The following is a 17,159-nucleotide window of genomic DNA, read 5'->3' on the forward strand; positions in this document are numbered from 1 at the left end:
GGATACCCCCCTCCGAAGTGACGAGTGGCCCACACATGTTCAACTTTCAGGCAGGTCGCATGGTGACAGGCCCACTTGCAGCTGAGATAATCCTATTCATTGGCCATTTAAAGTCCTCAATTGGCGTTGGGGTGTGACAGTTGGCTATAGGTCTTCCCAGCCAGAACTTAATCTGGCGGAGACAGAAAGGCAGCGCTGTCCAGGTATGCCATTACCTTGCCTAATTAGAATGCCCTTCCCACCTCCAAACTAGCCACTAGCAGGACCAGAATATTCTACGCCCCAGAAAAACTGCAGCGTGCTCCATAATTATGGCAAAACTTCCTTTTTGTATAAAGGTCCCCCAAATTTCTCAGATTAATAACATTTGCTAAATTCTCATTCTTTGAACAATAATCGTTTTTTCATTCTTCCTACTAAAGTGTATAATTTTGCAGTTTACCACATTACATTCCAGCTGCCACCTTCTTGCTCATTCATTGAACCAGCCTCTAACTCTTTCGAGCATCTTTGTATTCTCCTTGCAGTTTACTTTCCAAATGCACAAATTCAAAACTAAACTGAACTTGTTGCAATTTATATCATACATTCTTCTGAAGATGTTCTCCTACGTGATCAATTTTCTTGAATTCATTTGACTTTAATATTCAGTGTAGATCTCTTCTAGGAGACCCCCCAAGACTTGAAATGCATATCACTACGTCTTTTAATTACATGCTGAACCTATACCTCGGAATCCTCATTTTCTGGAGTGTATTGACATACCCTTTTCTCAGTTCGTTTTATTCACGGGATGTGGGCTTTGCTGGTAAGGTCAGTATTTGTTGCCCTTTCCTAATTGTCTTTGGCCCAACGACGGTGAGCCCTCTTTGTGAATCAGTGTAGTTTGCGTGATTGAATGTACTTCCACAGTGCAGTTCGGAAGAGAGATCCAGGATTTTGACTCAGCAACGATGAAGAAGCAGCGATTTTATAACCAGGTCTGAATGGTGTGTGACTTGGGGAGAACTTAAAAGGTGTTAGTGTTTGTGTGTGCCTGCTGCCCTTGACCCTCTAGTTGTGAGAGTTCATGGTTTTGGGACGTGTTGCTGCAAAAACCTGGGTGAGTTGCTGCAGTGTAGTTTGCAGATATCCACTTTGCCAAGAAACTCCCCTCTCTAAGTTTGGAGACATAGATGTTCCGAAATTACAACAATCACACAGTACACTCATGCAGATGCACAAGACTTTCAGAATCATTATTTTCAAAACTGTGGTCCCAATATTTACTGAAAGGCATGAAAAGAGTAGGAAATGACAATTAGGGATGGGCATAAATGCTGGCCTTGTCAGCCACATCCTTTGAATGAGTATTTTTTAAAAAATGCCCCAAAGTCCTTTCTTTCTTATCCCACCTGCCTGGAGCCAACCCATACTTGCTAGATAAAATTGGGGCGGGATTCTCCCCTACCCGGCGGGGCGGGAGGTCCCGGTGTGATGGAGTGGCATGAACCACTCCGGCGTCGGGCAGCCCCAAAGGTGCGGATTTCTCCGCACCTTTAGGGGCCAAGCCCTCACCTTGAGGGGCTAGCCCCGCGCCGGAGTGGTTGGCGTGCTGCCAGCTGGCGGGAAAGGCCTTTGGTGCCACACCAGCCGGGGCCGAAAGGACTTCGCCGGGCGGCGGAAGTCCACGCATGCCAGGGAGCATCAGCGGCTGCTGACGTCATCCCCGCGCATGCGCAGGGGGGGGTGTCTCTTCAATGTCGGCCGTGGTGAAGACTGTGGCCGAGGCGGAGGGAAAAGAGTGCCCCCACGGCACAGGCCCGCCCGCGGATCGGTGGGCCCCGATCGCGGGCCAGGCCACCGTGGGCGCACCCCCCGGGGCCAGATCGGCCAGCGTCCTCCCCCAAGACCCTGGAGCCCGTCAGCGCCGCCTAGTCCCGTCGGGAAGAGAGGTGGTTTGATCCTCGCCGACGGGACAGGCAATCCAGCAGCGGGACTTCGGCCCATCGCGGGCTGGAGAATCGCCGGGTGTGTGTGGGGGGGGGGGGGGGGGCTTGCTGATTGGCAATTCCCGTCCCCGCCGGATATCCGGTGCCGGGGAATTCGGCAACCGACGGGGGCGGGATTCACTTCAGCCCCCGGCGATTCTCCGACCCGGCAGGGGGTCGGAGAATCCCGCCCAGTAAACTGTTTCTCATTACTGGTGACCTTCTGGTCAGCCCTCTATATATAGTATCCAGGGGCGGAATTCTCCCCCAACGGCGCGATGGCCGCCGACTGGCGCCAAAGACGGCGCCAATCAGACGGGCATCGCGCCGGCCCAAAGGTGCGGAATGCTCCGCATCTTTGGCGGCCAAGCCCCAACATTGAGGGGCTAGGCCGACGGCGGAGGGATTTCCGCCCCGCCAGCTGGCGGAAATGGCGTTTGTTGCCCCGCCAGCTGGCGCGGAAATGCGACGCATGCGCGGGAGCGTCAGCGGCGGCCGACAGTTTCCCGCGCATGCGCAGTGGGGAGAGTCTCTTCCGCCTTCGCCATGGCCACAGGCCCGCCTGCGGATCGGTGGGTCCCGATCGCGGGCCAGGCCACCGTGGGGGGCACCCCCCCGGGGTCAGATCGCCCCGCGCCCCCCCCCAGGACCCCGGAGCCCGCCCACGCCGCCTGGTCCCGCCGGTAAATACCAGGTTTGATTTACGCCGGCGGGACAGGCAATTTCTGGGCGGGACTTCGGCCCATCCGGGCCGGAGAATCCAGCGGGGGGTCCCGCCAACCGGCGCGGCCCGAATCCCGCCCCCGCCCAATCTCCGGTACCGGAGACTTCGGCGGGGGAGGGGGCGGGATTCACGGCGGCCAACGGCCATTCTCCGACCCGGCGGGGGGTCGGAGAATGATGCCCCAGATAACCATTTTGTGATCAATTAATGTTGAGTAATGAGTAACACTGAATGTTATTATCTTGTAATAATTAAATTTGGCAGTGTGAAATTCTGTTTAGTTTATTCATTCTAGTAATGCAGCCTAATCAAATAGCCCAAATGTGTGATTGAATATATTGCTTTCAAAATGTCATGTTAGGCTATATTTATTTATAGCATTGTCTTCATGTGTGTGTATCTGTGTTTGTGTGGGAATTATTAAGAAACTCTAACAAATAGCAACCTACAATAATCGACAGCAGACAAAGTCCATCCTCGTGTTTTGTTAATCTTTAATATTTCCATATTTTATGGTAAAGAACCATGGACAATATTGTAGTATGTCTGTAGTAAACATTGACCAATGTGGTGCACATCCTCTGTGCTGTATATAAAGAATAAATTCTACAACCTCCAGAATTGATTTGAGGAATTTTACCTGCAGGAATACATATGATTTTTTCGGACACTTCGTCTGAAGAAACCTTTGCAGCCATCACAGCTGGAGGCACCGTAATGTTTCCCTGTCGCCCGATCACCACAGATTGCACAAAGAGCGCTTATCCCAATGTTGTTAGAGGCATTCATGTTAGCGCCTTCACTCGGCGATGTATCTGAGAACAACAGCAATGGACACTTATGAGAGGAGCACACAAGTGCAATTAAAAAAATAAATACTAAAAGATCGATTAATAAAATTCTAAGTTGGATCCTCTTCAACTTGAAAGGGAATAAGTGGTCTGTGCTATGGACACTTGGATCATCACCATCAACATCTATCGGTTCTGGCCAACAGGAAGCGTGTGAAGTGAAACAGGACAGTTAAAAAAAGAAATCATTCATTATATAGAATGCAACCAAGTTTGAAGATCAATTTAGAATCCAAGACTTCTGAATGGTAACCCAAAACTCCAGTGCAAATGCTATTAGGTTGTAATATAGTAACTAGTTTACTTAGAACATCTTCAAAATATATTGGTACTTGTAAAGAAAAAGCTTCACTTCTGTAGAATATATGAAACAAGTTATAATCTAAGCTCATATCTTGATGGAGTGGGGATCTATGAGTGCATCATTACTTTTTTGATACAAAAATGAATTGCCTTTCACAGTTCCAGCCGAGAGAATGGAGAAAGGGTTCACTTGGAAAAACAAGAAAATGAAGGAATTATTTAATATGGTAACGGAGGTGCAAAGAGATATTGAGGAAATAGTTATAGCAGCAGTGGCTAAACATAACAGCGCTTTCAGCACTAGGACAGTAAGCACACAGTCAGTAAAGGGCATAAAAGATGGAACTAGAAACAAAACAAGATAAGCAGAAGGTAGTTAATAATCTGAAAGATTACTAATAGAATCATAGAATGGTTAGAACACCACCACATACAAGGTACCCTCCAAGCCACATGCCATCCTGTCTTGGAGCTATATCGCCGTTCCTTCATTGTCGCTGGGTCAAAATCCTGAAAATCCCTCCCTAATGCACTGTTGGTGTACCTACAGTTCAGAAGCTGCGGCAGTTCAAGAAAGCAGCTCACCACCACCTTCTCAGGTAATTGGGGATGGGAAATAAATGCTGGCCTGGCCAGCGACGTCAACCTCCCTGTGGAAGATTAAAAAGAGGCCATTTGGCTTGTTGTGTTCTCTGCAGTAGCAACTCAGCTAATCCCACCTCCCTGCCCTGGTCCTGTCGTCCTGCAATTTATTTTCCCTTCAGTTGCTTATCAAATCCCCTTCCAGAAGCCACGTTTATACCTGCCTCCACCACATTCTTGGTGCTGCATCCCACACCCTAACCACTCACCTGTGGTTCTTAAGACCAATCATCTTCAATCGCTGTCCTCCGTTTCTCGAACTTCCCACTAATGGGAACAGTTTCCGTCCATCTCCTTTGTCTACAGCCCTCATGATTTTGAACACTTCTATCAAATCTCCCTGCCAACCTTCTCTTATTCCTGAAACTGTTCTTGTAAATCTTTTCTGCATTTTCTCTAAAGCCTTCATATCCTGCCTTGGGTGGAATTTAATGTTTGGACAGGGGTCTTGCCCAATGGCTGGAGAATTGGCAGGAGCCCATGTTGTCTCCAGGAAGGCTCGTCATATTAAGTGCCCATCAAGCACTTGTGCGTAGGCCTTCCACAGAATGAAGAACTATCATTTCCGACCCTGCGCAAACAAAAAAATGCACACGTATCTTCCTCTGATTTTTCAGGAAAATCTTCTGCTGGAGGATCAAGCAGATCTCAGTCAGTGCAGGAAACTTCAGAGGGAATGGTGGAGAGAATTCTTGCAGAACAACCCCTTTTGTGGCACTAGCTGCCATATTCTGGTAAATAGGGAGATTAAACGTCCCATTGCTTTTTGAAAAGCTGAGGGGAGAAGGTAGGGATAGAGTGGTAAGGGGATAGGCTGGGTAAGGAGGTAGTGTGGGTAGGGTGGGTGAGGGGTAGGTTGGGTGGAGGAGCAGGGTGGCTAAGGTAAGGGTGGTAGGTTGAAGATCAGCTCAGGTCTGGTCGGAGGGTGGAGGGAGATTGGGTGGTGGGGGGTGGAACAATGAGAGATGGGGTAGCATTCGAATGGTGAAGCCTAGTCATGTTGTGTCGGGAAGAGACTCTGGAGGTTTAGGGGAGTCACGTGGTTGGCGCTAGTCAGATCAGGTCATTTGTTAGTTGAGGATCGTAGAGTGAGTCATGTGTTGAGGTCAGAACGGGTCAGGGGGAATTGGCTAAGTAATCAGAGGGTTGGGGGAGTCAAGGGGTCAACTAGGTGCCGGGTGGTTTGAGGGGGGTGGCTGGTTGGGTCAGTGTGAGTGTTTTAATTGTCAGTTCTGTCATAACTCAGGTGTTAGGCTAGGTACTAAACCATCTAACATTTCCTGAGTAACAGCAGATACACAAGTTGAATCCAGCCGAAGTCTTCAGCTCTAATTCGGTGTTTGAGATCTATTTGGAGGGTCCTGACAGAGAAATTGTCCATTGAAAGTTCAATCCTCCCGGGCAATTCACACAGAGTCATTGCGTTGGGACCTTGAGAGTTCCTGAAGCTTATCTTGGGGGTAATGTTCAGTCTCTAACTATCTAGAGACTTTACGATCTGAGCTAATAATTCAGCTGAAGCCGAAGCAGTGTTATACAAAGCTTCATCATAACTTTCTTGCTTTTGTAGTCTATCGATAAAGCTCAGGATCCCAGCTGTCTTTTTAAAATAAATTTAGAGTACCCGATTCATTTTTTCCAATAAAGGGCAATTTAGCGTGTTCAATCCACCTACCTTGCACATCTTTGGATTGTGGAGGTGAAACCCACGCAAACACGGGGAGAATGTACAAACTCCACACGGACAGTGACCCAGAGCCGGGATCGAACCTGGGACATCAGCGCCGTGAGGCAGCAGTGCTAACCACTGCGCCACCATGCTGCCCCCCAGCTGTCTTTTTAATTATTTCCTCAATCTGCCCTGCTGCCTTCAATGATTTGTGCATATAAAACCTCATGTCTTCCTGTTCCTACACCCACTTTAGTATTGTATCCTTTGTTTTATATTGACTTCCCTGGTTCTTCCAATCAAAATGCAACACTTCACAATTCTCTGCATCAGATTCATGTGCCCCTTATCTGGCCATCCCACTGGCCTGCCTATGTCCTCTTAATGCCTCTCACTATCCTCCAAATAGTTCACTATTTCACCGAATCACAGAATCTTTACAGTGCAAAAGGAAGCCATTCGGCCCATTGAGCCTGCACTGGATCTCCAAAAGTGTATTCTATTTAGTCCTACTCCCTGCCTTCTCACTCTAACCTTGCACATTATTTATTTTCAAATAGCAATTCAATTCCTGGATTAGCATAGTGGGCTGAACAGCTGGCTTGTGATGCAGAACAATGCCAGCAGTGCGGGTTCGATTCCTGTACCGGCCTCCCCAAACAGGCGCCGCAATGTGGCGACTTGGGGCATTTCACAGAAACTTCATGGAAGCCTACTTGTGACAATAAGCGATTATTATTATTAATTCCCTTTTGAATATCTAATTCGAACCTGCCTCCGCCACTGTTTCAGGAGGTTTGTTCCAGACTCCAGCCACCTTTTGGATGCAAGATTTATTTCCTCACATCACTTTTACTCCGTTTGCCCATTGTTTTAAATTTGTATCTGAATATGATGAAAGGTGCTGACAAAGGTCACTCGACCTGAAATGCTGGCCTGAATTTTGATCCACGAGCCGGGTAACGGAAGTCAAAAGGATCCCTGGCTGGGTTCATCTGTCTCAGGAGAAAGTGCCTGCAAAGGCGGGATCTTCTTTTCTGGCGGTGGGTGTGGGCCAGAGTCAGGCTAGTCGACCCAGGAAGAGGTGTGGAGGCAGCCACAACGGTTGCTAGGGGCCAAGATGAACTGTTTAAAGGGCTCACCTCAGTGCTGTGGATCTCCATACCAATTAAAATAAACATAAATGACCTCCAGCTCTCACCCCACACACTCCGTCACTCTCCATACACTCTCCATGCCACCTCATGCACCCCAACTGCTGCGACTGTCTGTCGAGAAATGGGAAAATTCCACCCTAGGTATTTATACTGCTTACAAAGAAATGCAGGCCAAAGAGTTGTTTTGTTTTGGGAGTTAGGATTACAATTAATTTAAAAGCATTCAGTGCACCCTGGAATGCTACCTCATCGTGGAAATGGGTGGAGCTTAAGATAGTTCTAGGATTTAATTTATCTGTGTGTTTGTTGGGGGAGTGAATATTCTGCAGGGGAAAAGATCATAATGAAAAGGTGCTGCTATTTGCAGGCTGTTGGCAGCAAAAGTGTTGCTGTTAGTTAGCTCTGTGTAGTTGAGGCTCAGGAGAAGTCACAGGAGCCATTTGATAGTCCTGTGATGCAGCTGGGCTCAGGGGAATGCATGGGGAACTGGAAAGGTGACAGAGGCTCACTGGCTCCATGTTACAAAGCATTAGGGCTCAGAAGAAACTCTGGGAGCCATTTGTATTTTGGTGTACCTGGTGAGTTTGGAACTTGGTGCAATTTTGGTGCCAGCCCAGTGTAGCTAACCAGCTATTAAAAAGTTGAAATGAGCTTTTAAGTAGCAGCTGGAGTGTAAATGTGGAAGTCCAGGGCAATGGAGTCTCAAGAGGCAAGATTACAACTCAGGGAGGTGTACAGTCATTCAGGCAGCGCCAGTTGGAGAGGCTTTGAGGAAATCAAGATCTTTGAAAGTGAAAAGTTTGGAGTCACTCATAAGGGAAACAGAGTTTAAATGAGGTTGTTGAGTGACAGTGTTTACCAACAGTTTGCCACTGTACAATAATATGTTAATTCACATGCACCTTATATTAACCTTGAATCTTAGAGCGTAAGATGTATATTATAAACTGTTCTATCTTTTTGATCATGAATACTTAAGTTTATTTTTGCTTGTTTGAAACCATTGAATCTGCTTGAATCTCAAACTTTGTCTACTTTAAACTAAATGTTATTGGCCCCTAACTGGATCTTAGAAATAATTTGTGAGTCTGGTCTAGGATCATAATAAATGGAAATAACTTTTTTTAACATAGTAGAAAGTTCTGAATAAATTACTGTTTTGCAAGGTTTTTACATGTTGCACTGTCACTGTGGGTTCATTAGTTCTATATAGTGTATAGTTGGTCAATGGGCATTAAAGTGTCTTAGCTTGGCATTAGATGCATGAGGGATCTTAGGAAGTGAATGGAAGAGCATAGCTTGGCATAGAGAGATATGAGGGGCTATAGGGTGTATTTGGGGGACATAGCTTGGCATTGGGGCATAAGAAGCAATAGGGGTGGGTGGAAGGGCATAGCTTAGCATAGGGCAGCATGAGAGGCTAAGGGGAGTGGGTGGGGGCATAGCTTGGCTTGGGGGTGTGAGGAGGGCCTTTTGAACTTAGATTTTAAAAGATCTCCTCATGCAAACTAGGGTTTATGACACTTCTTTTTTAAAAATAAATTTAGAGTACCCAATTCATTTTTTCCAATTATGGGACAATTTAGTGTGGCCAATCCACCTACCCTGCACAGCTTTGGGTTGTGGGGACGAAACCCACGCAAACACGGGGAGAATGTGCAAACTCCACACGGACAATGACCCAGAGCCGGGATTGAACCTGGGACCTCGGCACCGTGAGGCAGCAGGGCTAACCCACTGCGCCACCATGCTGCCCTGGGTTTATGACACTTCTAAGGAGCTGTGAACCATGACTCTTTCAAAACTTAACTTGACTCCATGAAAATTGTGGAGGAGTGAGAGATTCCTATCTCCACAATGGCGATGGCCAGGTCCGGAGTATCGGATGTTACTTTTGACAGATATCCAACTGCACCTATTAAAGGCACTACCAAAAATCAGACATACTGGGAATGGGGTCATGCATCCTGGAATCAGGAGCCGCGTATCATTTTTAAATGGCTCCCAACTCATCTGATTCGGTGAAAATCCAGGCCATTAAGCCTGATTTCTCTACAGAGATGCTGCCCCTGACTTGCTGAGTTTTCCCAGAAATTTTTGTTTTTATTCCAGATTTCCAACATCCGCAGTAGCTTTGTGTCACAATTTTCCAACTTTTGTGTCATTGCAAAATGTGAAATTGCCCCATGCACGCCCAAGCCTAGATCATTAATATCAAGAAAAGCAACAGGTCGAATACTGACCCCTGGTGAACCCTACTGAATACCTTCAGTAACTGTTCACTGTTACTCCCTGTTTCCCTTCACTCAGCCTACTTCATAACCATTCTGTCACTTTCCCTGTTATTTCATGGGCTTCAACTTTGCTGGCTGGTATGAGATATGATGTGACACTTTATCAAACACCTTGTGGAAGTCCGTACTCCTCATCAAGCATCTCTGTTACTTTATTAAAGGAATTAAGCTAGATAAACATGATTTGCTACTGCCTTTCCCTTGTCCAAGTGACTTTTGTCTCAGATTATCGTCTCTGAATGTTTTCCTGCCACCCAAATTTAACTGATGGGCCTGTAATTGCTGGGTTTAACCTTATACCATTTTTTGAACAAGGGTGTACTATTTGTGCTTCTCCAGCACTCTGGAATCACCCTCTATCTAACGTGGAATGGCAGATTGTCGCCAGTGACTCCACAATTTCTACCCTTACATCTCTCGGATTCCTTGACTATATTCCATCTGGTCCTGGTGGCTTATCAACCTCATGTGCAACCAGTCTATCTGATACTTCCTCTTTGTCAATTTTTAACCCATCCTGTATCTCACCTGCCTCCTCTTTCACTATGACTTTGACAGTATGTTCTACCTTGGTAATGACAGATTCAAAGCATTCATTTGGCACCTCAGCCATGCCTTCTAACTTCATACTTTCACCCATTTTCTGGTTCATAATCAGCTTCCAGTATTCACCAGGAATGATATGAGTTGCTTACCCTCCTCAAAGAGTAAAATCTAACAACTTTGCTACAAATGAGAAAAAGTCAAAGACAGGCTAAGTTGGCTCAAAAGTGACAAATGATTATGGAAAACTGTATTATGGCACTAATGGAGGCTAGGGATAAGGTAATGATGTCCTGACCACTATTATGAAGGAATCAATTGATACGGGAGATTGAAACTAGGAAAATGAAGTATCCATATTCATCAAGTGGATAATTGTGAGCAACTACAAGCCAGTCTCACCACCATTCTGTATAAAATAACGGAATTAATTAAGCTTAAGGATTAGGGTGGATTCTCCAGCCGCATGTTTCTAGGTGGCGCATCATCGCTGGCAGCGGGATTCTCCGTCCCTGCCGCTGGCCATTGTAACCACCTCACACCGTCCGGAAACCCACGAGCAGGAATTGGAATGGAGAATCCCGCCGGTGGAGAATTCACCCCACTGTGTACAGTAACCTAACAATAGTCATCATCGTTCAGCCCTGTGCATTTTGGGATATCTGAGCCACCTGCAGCCTGAAAGAGACCGGAATCTGGCTTCAATTGTGTGAGACAGGTGGAAATTTAAGATGACGATCAGTTTGCCTCCAAGTAAATAAAACTTTGTTATCCGTTATGGAGAGTATGAAACATTCTGAAAACTAATGAAAGTGAGCAAACCAGCTCTGGAAAAAAAGAAGCAAAGGAAAGCTGTAAGAGAAGCAAAACTCTCTTTAAACCCAATTCTAATTAGGCTGAGGTACAAACCCAACACCTGCCACAAGATTCTCATTCACTTATCTCTCAGGTTACTACATTAAAAGGTTAGCATATTCAGTGACTTTCTTTCTGAGTCACTGCCTATTCATTGCAACTAATTACATACTTCAGTGAAAAGCATCCTTCCCTGCTACATTTGGAAGAATGAGAAGTTAATTCAACTGTCACAGTTTCTTGTTCGACAATTCCTTGTTCAGGGAGAGAGTACTTGTTTCATACAGTGCTAATTTCAAAACCTTTTTAAAAAAATCTGTTATGCTCCATTCCAAAATTATCCTAAACAAAAACTGATCAGGCATAGACAAATTAAAAAGGCCTTACAAATTATGAAATTAAAAATTGTTAATTATGAAGAAAATATGAAACATTACAATCTAAATCTATAAAATGGACAGCAAACAATTTAGCTAGACTTACTCAAATAACTGTTCCAAACTGATGCAGTAACAATTGAGGAATAATCTCAATTAACCTTTTCACAATTGCTTTGATATAAAATGTAGTTTTGAATTAAAAATTTCTGCCAAATTTAACTCCTTTTGCTATTCTTGTCCTTTTCTGACTCTTCTTTCTCCCTGATGAGGAGTCCCTTTTATCCATCAAAGTAATTGTTTATACCCGGAGGTTTATACTTATGCTTTTTGGATTTTCCTTCCTCCACTCTCTGATCTAACGGCTTCAAAATGCAGAAAGCCATTTTAATTACAAACATAACCACGCAAGCAATAAACTCTTGGCAACTGCATATTTCTAATTTTTTTTTTTGCTCAGTAAAACGTGTGATGGCATTGCTGTAAGATGGAGCATTTACCCTGAGGATGCAGTGCCATAACCAATAATTCAATGGATAGATGTAATATGAAATCCTAGAATACAGATCCCACTGCATTAGTCTGGCACGGCTGTTTGAAAACCAGCTGTCCCTACCAGCAAAATAGCTTAATAGTAATGTGCCTTAGAAAGATCTCTTTGGTTATATCAACAACAGCTTTCTTTACATCATTTTTAATGTGGAAAGATGCCTCAAGTTGCTTTACAGGCATAATCCAACAAAATTGGATACTTTGACAAAGAAGGGAAGAGGTGCAAATGTGGCAATGACAGCGCAATCAACCTATAGGGTGATGGGGAAAATACAGTAATCTGGGGCAAAGTTGATCATCACTTGGGGAAAAATATGGGTGAATAAATGACATCCAGTCTGGATTCATTCAAGGCAATCATGTTTGACTAACTTTACTGAGCTTGTTAATAAAATAATGAAAAGAGACAATGGTATATCTGGACTACCAAAAGGTGTTTGACCAAGCACCTCATCATAGATTTATTAGCTTAATGGAAGCCCGAGGGATTAAAGGGGCAATGGTAGTGTGGATATAAAATTGATGAGAGGTGGAAAGCCAGAGACCAATGGTGAACAGATGATTTTCAGAAACGGGAGTGGTTTGCAGACTTCAGGAGATCATAGACAGACTTGTGAAATGGGCAGACGTATAGCCAATGAAATTGAACACAGAAAGGTATGAAGTGATACAGTTGGTAGGAGAGCCAATATTAGATTAATGGCACCATTCTAAAGGAGAAACACAGACAGAGAGACGTGGGTGTACGTACACAAGTTGAGCAGGGCAAGTCGAGATGGCTGTTAAAAGTATATGGGATTTTTGGCTTTATAAACAGTGATTTTGTGTTCTAAAATGAGGAAATTCAGCTGAACCTTGTAAGTCACTGGTTTGGATCTAGCTGGAATATTGTGTCCAATTCGGGACATCACACTTCTGGAAGGACATCATGAAGGGGTGCATTGGACATCTAATAGAATGATACACAGGATGAGAGACTTCAGTTATATAGAGAGACAAAAAACTGGGGCGAAATTCTCCGGAAACAGCGCGATGTCCGCCGACTGGCGCCCAAAATGGCGCAAATCAGTCGGGCATCGCGCCGCCCCAAAGGTGCGGAATGCTCCGCATCTTTGGGGGCCGAACCCAACCTTAAGGGGCTAGGCCGGCGCCGGACGAATTTCCGCCCCGCCAGCTGGCGGAAAAGGCCTTTGGTGCCCCGCTAGCTGGCGCGGAAATGACATCTCCGGGCGGCGTATGCGCGGGAGCTTCAGCGGCCGCTGACGGCATTCCCGCGCATGTGCAGTGGAGAGAGTCTCTTCCGCCTCCGCCATGGTGGAGACCGTGGCGGAGGCGGAAGGGAAAGAGTGCCCCCACGGCACAGGCCCGCCCGCGGATCAGTGGGCCCCGATCGTGGGCCAGGCCACCGTGGGGGCACCCCCCGGGGCCAGATAGCCCCGCGACCCCCCCAGGACCCCGGAGCCCGCCCGCACCGCCTTGTCCCGCCGGTAAGGTAGGTGGTTTAATCTATGCCGGCGGGACAGGCATTTTAGCGGCGGGACTTAAACCCATCCGGGCCGGAGAATCGCGGGGGGTGGCCCGCCAACTGGCGCACCGCGATTCCCGCCCCCGCCGAATATCCGGTGGTGGAGAATTCGGCAACCGGCGGGGGCGGGATTCACGCCAGCCCCCGGCGATTCTCCGACCCGGCGGGGGGGGGGGTCGGAGAATCTCGCCCCTGATGTTCCCAGTAGAGCAGGGAAGATTATTCAGAAAACTTAGTAGAGATATTCAAGATACGAAGGGTTTTGATGAACTAAATAAAGAGGACCTATTTCCAACTGCAGAAGGGTTACCTCCCACAGTCCAAAGATGTGCAGGTTAGATGGATTGACCATGATAAATTGCCCTGTAGGATCACAAAGGTGTGTAGCATAGATTGAGGGGTTAAGAGATAGGGCAGGGAAGTGGGCTTGGGTGAAGTGCTCATTCAGAAGGTCGGTGCAGACTCGATGAGCTGAATGGCCTCCTTCTGCACTGTAGGAATTCTATGAATCTAAGGATTAGTTTAGTGATCACAGAGGAGTCCGGTAAGAAAGTTCAATGAAAAGGTTTATTGTTGATGTAAACTATGTACAAGCCCAATTCAAGTCCCAGCCAGGACTGCACACAACGGCATGCCTCCTACCTGGGCTGGCTTTATGATCCAAGGCCAATATTCCACTGATGGATCTCCGCCCCTCAGCTGGAAAGCTCGTACTCCACGAGGCTCACAGAAAGATTAATAGGTTCATCATCATGGATCTCGTGGGGGTTATAAAAGTTAGTAGTTTGGGAATTTGAATCTAGGTGGGAATTGAATTGAATTGAATTGAATTGAATCAGTAAGGCAGCTCCTTTTAAATTTCAGGAGTTTAAATTAATTTAAATTAAGCTAGTATTGTGCAGTGTAGGTTAACAAGGGCTGCCCCACCCACTCACATAACTGGTTGGCAGTTAAGTGTCAGTCACTTTAATCTACTTTGATCTAAAAGCAGGTGGGGGAGGGGAGTCAATTCAGGACAGTTTAAAAAGAGCCACTTGTAAATTCACTCCCAGTGAGTTCTCCCAGTGAGCCAGAGAGAAGACAGCCAGAGTGAGACAGCAAAGAGTGAGTTTGGGAATTTGAATCTAGGTGGGAATTCGAGGCTGGGTGCTTTTTGTGACTGGTATGTAGTGTTTCTGTTTTTCTGTTTCTTTTCATTGGTATATTTATTTATTTTTTTCTTCGTTGTTTATTTATTTATTTAAATTTTGGGGGGGAAGTTGTAATTGTTGAAGTTAACTGAAGGTTTAAGACATGGCAGGAGATCTCAGACCCGTGTCATGCTCCTCGTGTGCGATGTGGGAGCTCAGGGACACATCCACTGTCCCTGGCTCCTTCACGTGCAAGAAGTGTGTCCAGTTGCAGCTCCTGTTAGACCGCATGATGGCTCTGGAGCTGCGGATGGACTCACTTTGGAGCATCCGCGATGCTGAGGACGTCGTGGATAGCACGTTTAGCGAGTTGGTCACACCGCAGGTGAAAGGTACTGAGGGAGATAGTAAATGGGTGACCAAAAGACAGAGCAAGAGTAGGAAGGCAGTGCAGGTGTCCTCTGGGTCATCTCCCTGCAAAACAGATAGACCGCTTTGGATACTGTTGAGGGAGATGGCTCACCAGGGGAAGGCAGCAGCAGCCAGGTTCATGGCACCGTGGCTGGCTCTTCTGCACAGCTGGGCAGGAAGAAGAATGGCAGGGCTATAGTGATAGGGGACTCAATTGTAAGGGGAATAGACAGGCGGTTCTGCGGACACAATCGAGACTCCAGGATGGTATGTTGCCTCCCTGGTGCAAGGGTCAAGGATGTCTCGGAGCGGCTGCAGGACATTCTGGGGGGGGAGGGTGAACAGCCAGCTGTCGTGGTACACATAGGCACCAATGATATAGGTAAAAAACGGGACGAGGTCCTACAAGCTGAATTTAGGGAGCTAGGAGTTAAACTAAAAAGTAGGACCTCAAAGGTAGTAATCTCAGGATTGCTACCAGTGCCACGAGCTAGTCAGAGTAGGAATGTCAGGATAGAGAGGATGAATACGTGGCTCGAGAGATGGTGCAAGAGGGATAGATTCAAATTCCTGGGACATTGGAACCGGTTCTGGAGGAGGTGGGACCAGTACAAACCGGATGGTCTGCACCTGGGCAGGACTGGAACCGATGTCCCAGGGGGGGTGTTTGCTAGAGCTGTTGGGGAGAGTTTAAACTAATGTGGCAGGGGGATGGGAACCGACGCAGGAAGTTGGAAGGTAGTAAAACAGGGACAGAAATAAAAGGCAGTAAGGGGGAAAGTGTAAGGCAGAGAAGCCTTGGTCAAAAATCAAAAAGGGTGACAGTACAAGGTACAGTGACTGAGGGGAGCTCAGTGAATAGGACCAGGAATACTAAAAGAAATAAAACGGGAAGTGAAAACATAAATGGTAAGCGACGTGGCAGGTTGTTACAGGAAGATATGGGTTCGACGACAAGGAAAGTTAGGAGAAAGGTTAAGAGGAAATATAACTTAGGAGAGGTTACTGATCAAGGTGTTAAGATTCAGAACAGAGGTAAAAAAGCCAACATAAGTGTACTTTACCTGAATGCTCGTAGTATTAGGAATAAGGTAAATGAGTTGATGGCGCAAATCATCGTGAATGACTATGATTTAGTGGCCATTACTGAAACATGGTTAAAGGATGGTCACGACTGGGAGTTAAACATCCGAGGGTATCAAACTTTTCGGAAGGACAGAGTGGATGGTAAGGGAGGTGGTGTTCTGATGTTAAGGGAGGTGGAGCTCTGTTATTTAAGGATGACATCCGGGCAACAGTAAGGGATGACATCGGTGCTATGGAGGATAAGGTTGAATCCATTTGGGTGGAAATCAGGAATAGTAAGGCGAAAAAGTCACTGATAGGAGTAGTCTATAGGCCACCCAATAGTAACATTATGGTGGGGCAGGCAATAAACAAAGAAATAACTGATGCATGTAGAAATGGTACAGCAGTTATCATGGGGGATTTTAATCTACATGTTGATTGGTTTAACCAGGTCGGTCAAGGCAGCCTTGAGGAGGAGTTTATAGAATGTATCCGCGATAGTTTCCTAGAACAGTATGTAATGGAACCTACGAGGGAACAAGTGGTCCTAGATCTGGTCCTGTGTAATGAGACAGGATTGATTCAGGATCTCATAGTTAGGGATCCTCTCGGAAGGAGCGATCACAATATGGTGGAATTTAAAATACAGATGGAGGGTGAGAAGGTAAAATCAAGCACTAGTGTTTTGTGCTTAAACAAAGGAGATTACAATGGGATGAGAGAAGAACTAGCTAAGGTAGACTGGGAGCAAAGACTTTATAGTGAAACAGTTGAGGAACAGTGGAGAACCTTCCAAGTGATTTTTCACAGTGCTCAGCAAGGGTTTATACCAACAAAAAGGAAGGACGGTAAAAAGAGGGAAAATCGACCGTGGATATCTAAGGAAATAAGGGAGAGTATCAAATTGAAGGAAAAAACATACAAAGTAGCAAAGATCAGTGGGAGACTAGAGGACTGGGAAATCTTTAGGGGGCAACAGAAAGCTACTAAAAAAGCTATAAAGAAGAGCTAGATAGATTATGAGAGTAAACTTGCTCAGAATATAAAAACAGATAGTAAACGTTTCTACAAATACATAAAACAAAAAA

The 17,159-nt window shown here is 46.0% G+C and overlaps 1 protein-coding gene across 2 annotated transcripts in view; it reads right to left on the reverse strand.

The window, feature by feature from the left end:
* The window catches only part of hnf4a (hepatocyte nuclear factor 4, alpha), a 285,470-nt gene that overhangs the window by 57,130 nt on the left and 211,181 nt on the right, over window positions 1-17,159 (reverse strand). For both annotated transcript variants that reach the window (XM_072514802.1, XM_072514801.1), the window contains exon 2: window positions 3,335-3,509. In XM_072514802.1, coding sequence (XP_072370903.1) covers window positions 3,335-3,509 — 175 coding nt within the window. The remainder of the gene's footprint in view (window positions 1-3,334; window positions 3,510-17,159) is intronic.

Source organism: Scyliorhinus torazame, chromosome 8, assembly GCF_047496885.1.
Source record: "Scyliorhinus torazame isolate Kashiwa2021f chromosome 8, sScyTor2.1, whole genome shotgun sequence".
NCBI classification, from domain to species: domain Eukaryota; kingdom Metazoa; phylum Chordata; class Chondrichthyes; order Carcharhiniformes; family Scyliorhinidae; genus Scyliorhinus; species Scyliorhinus torazame.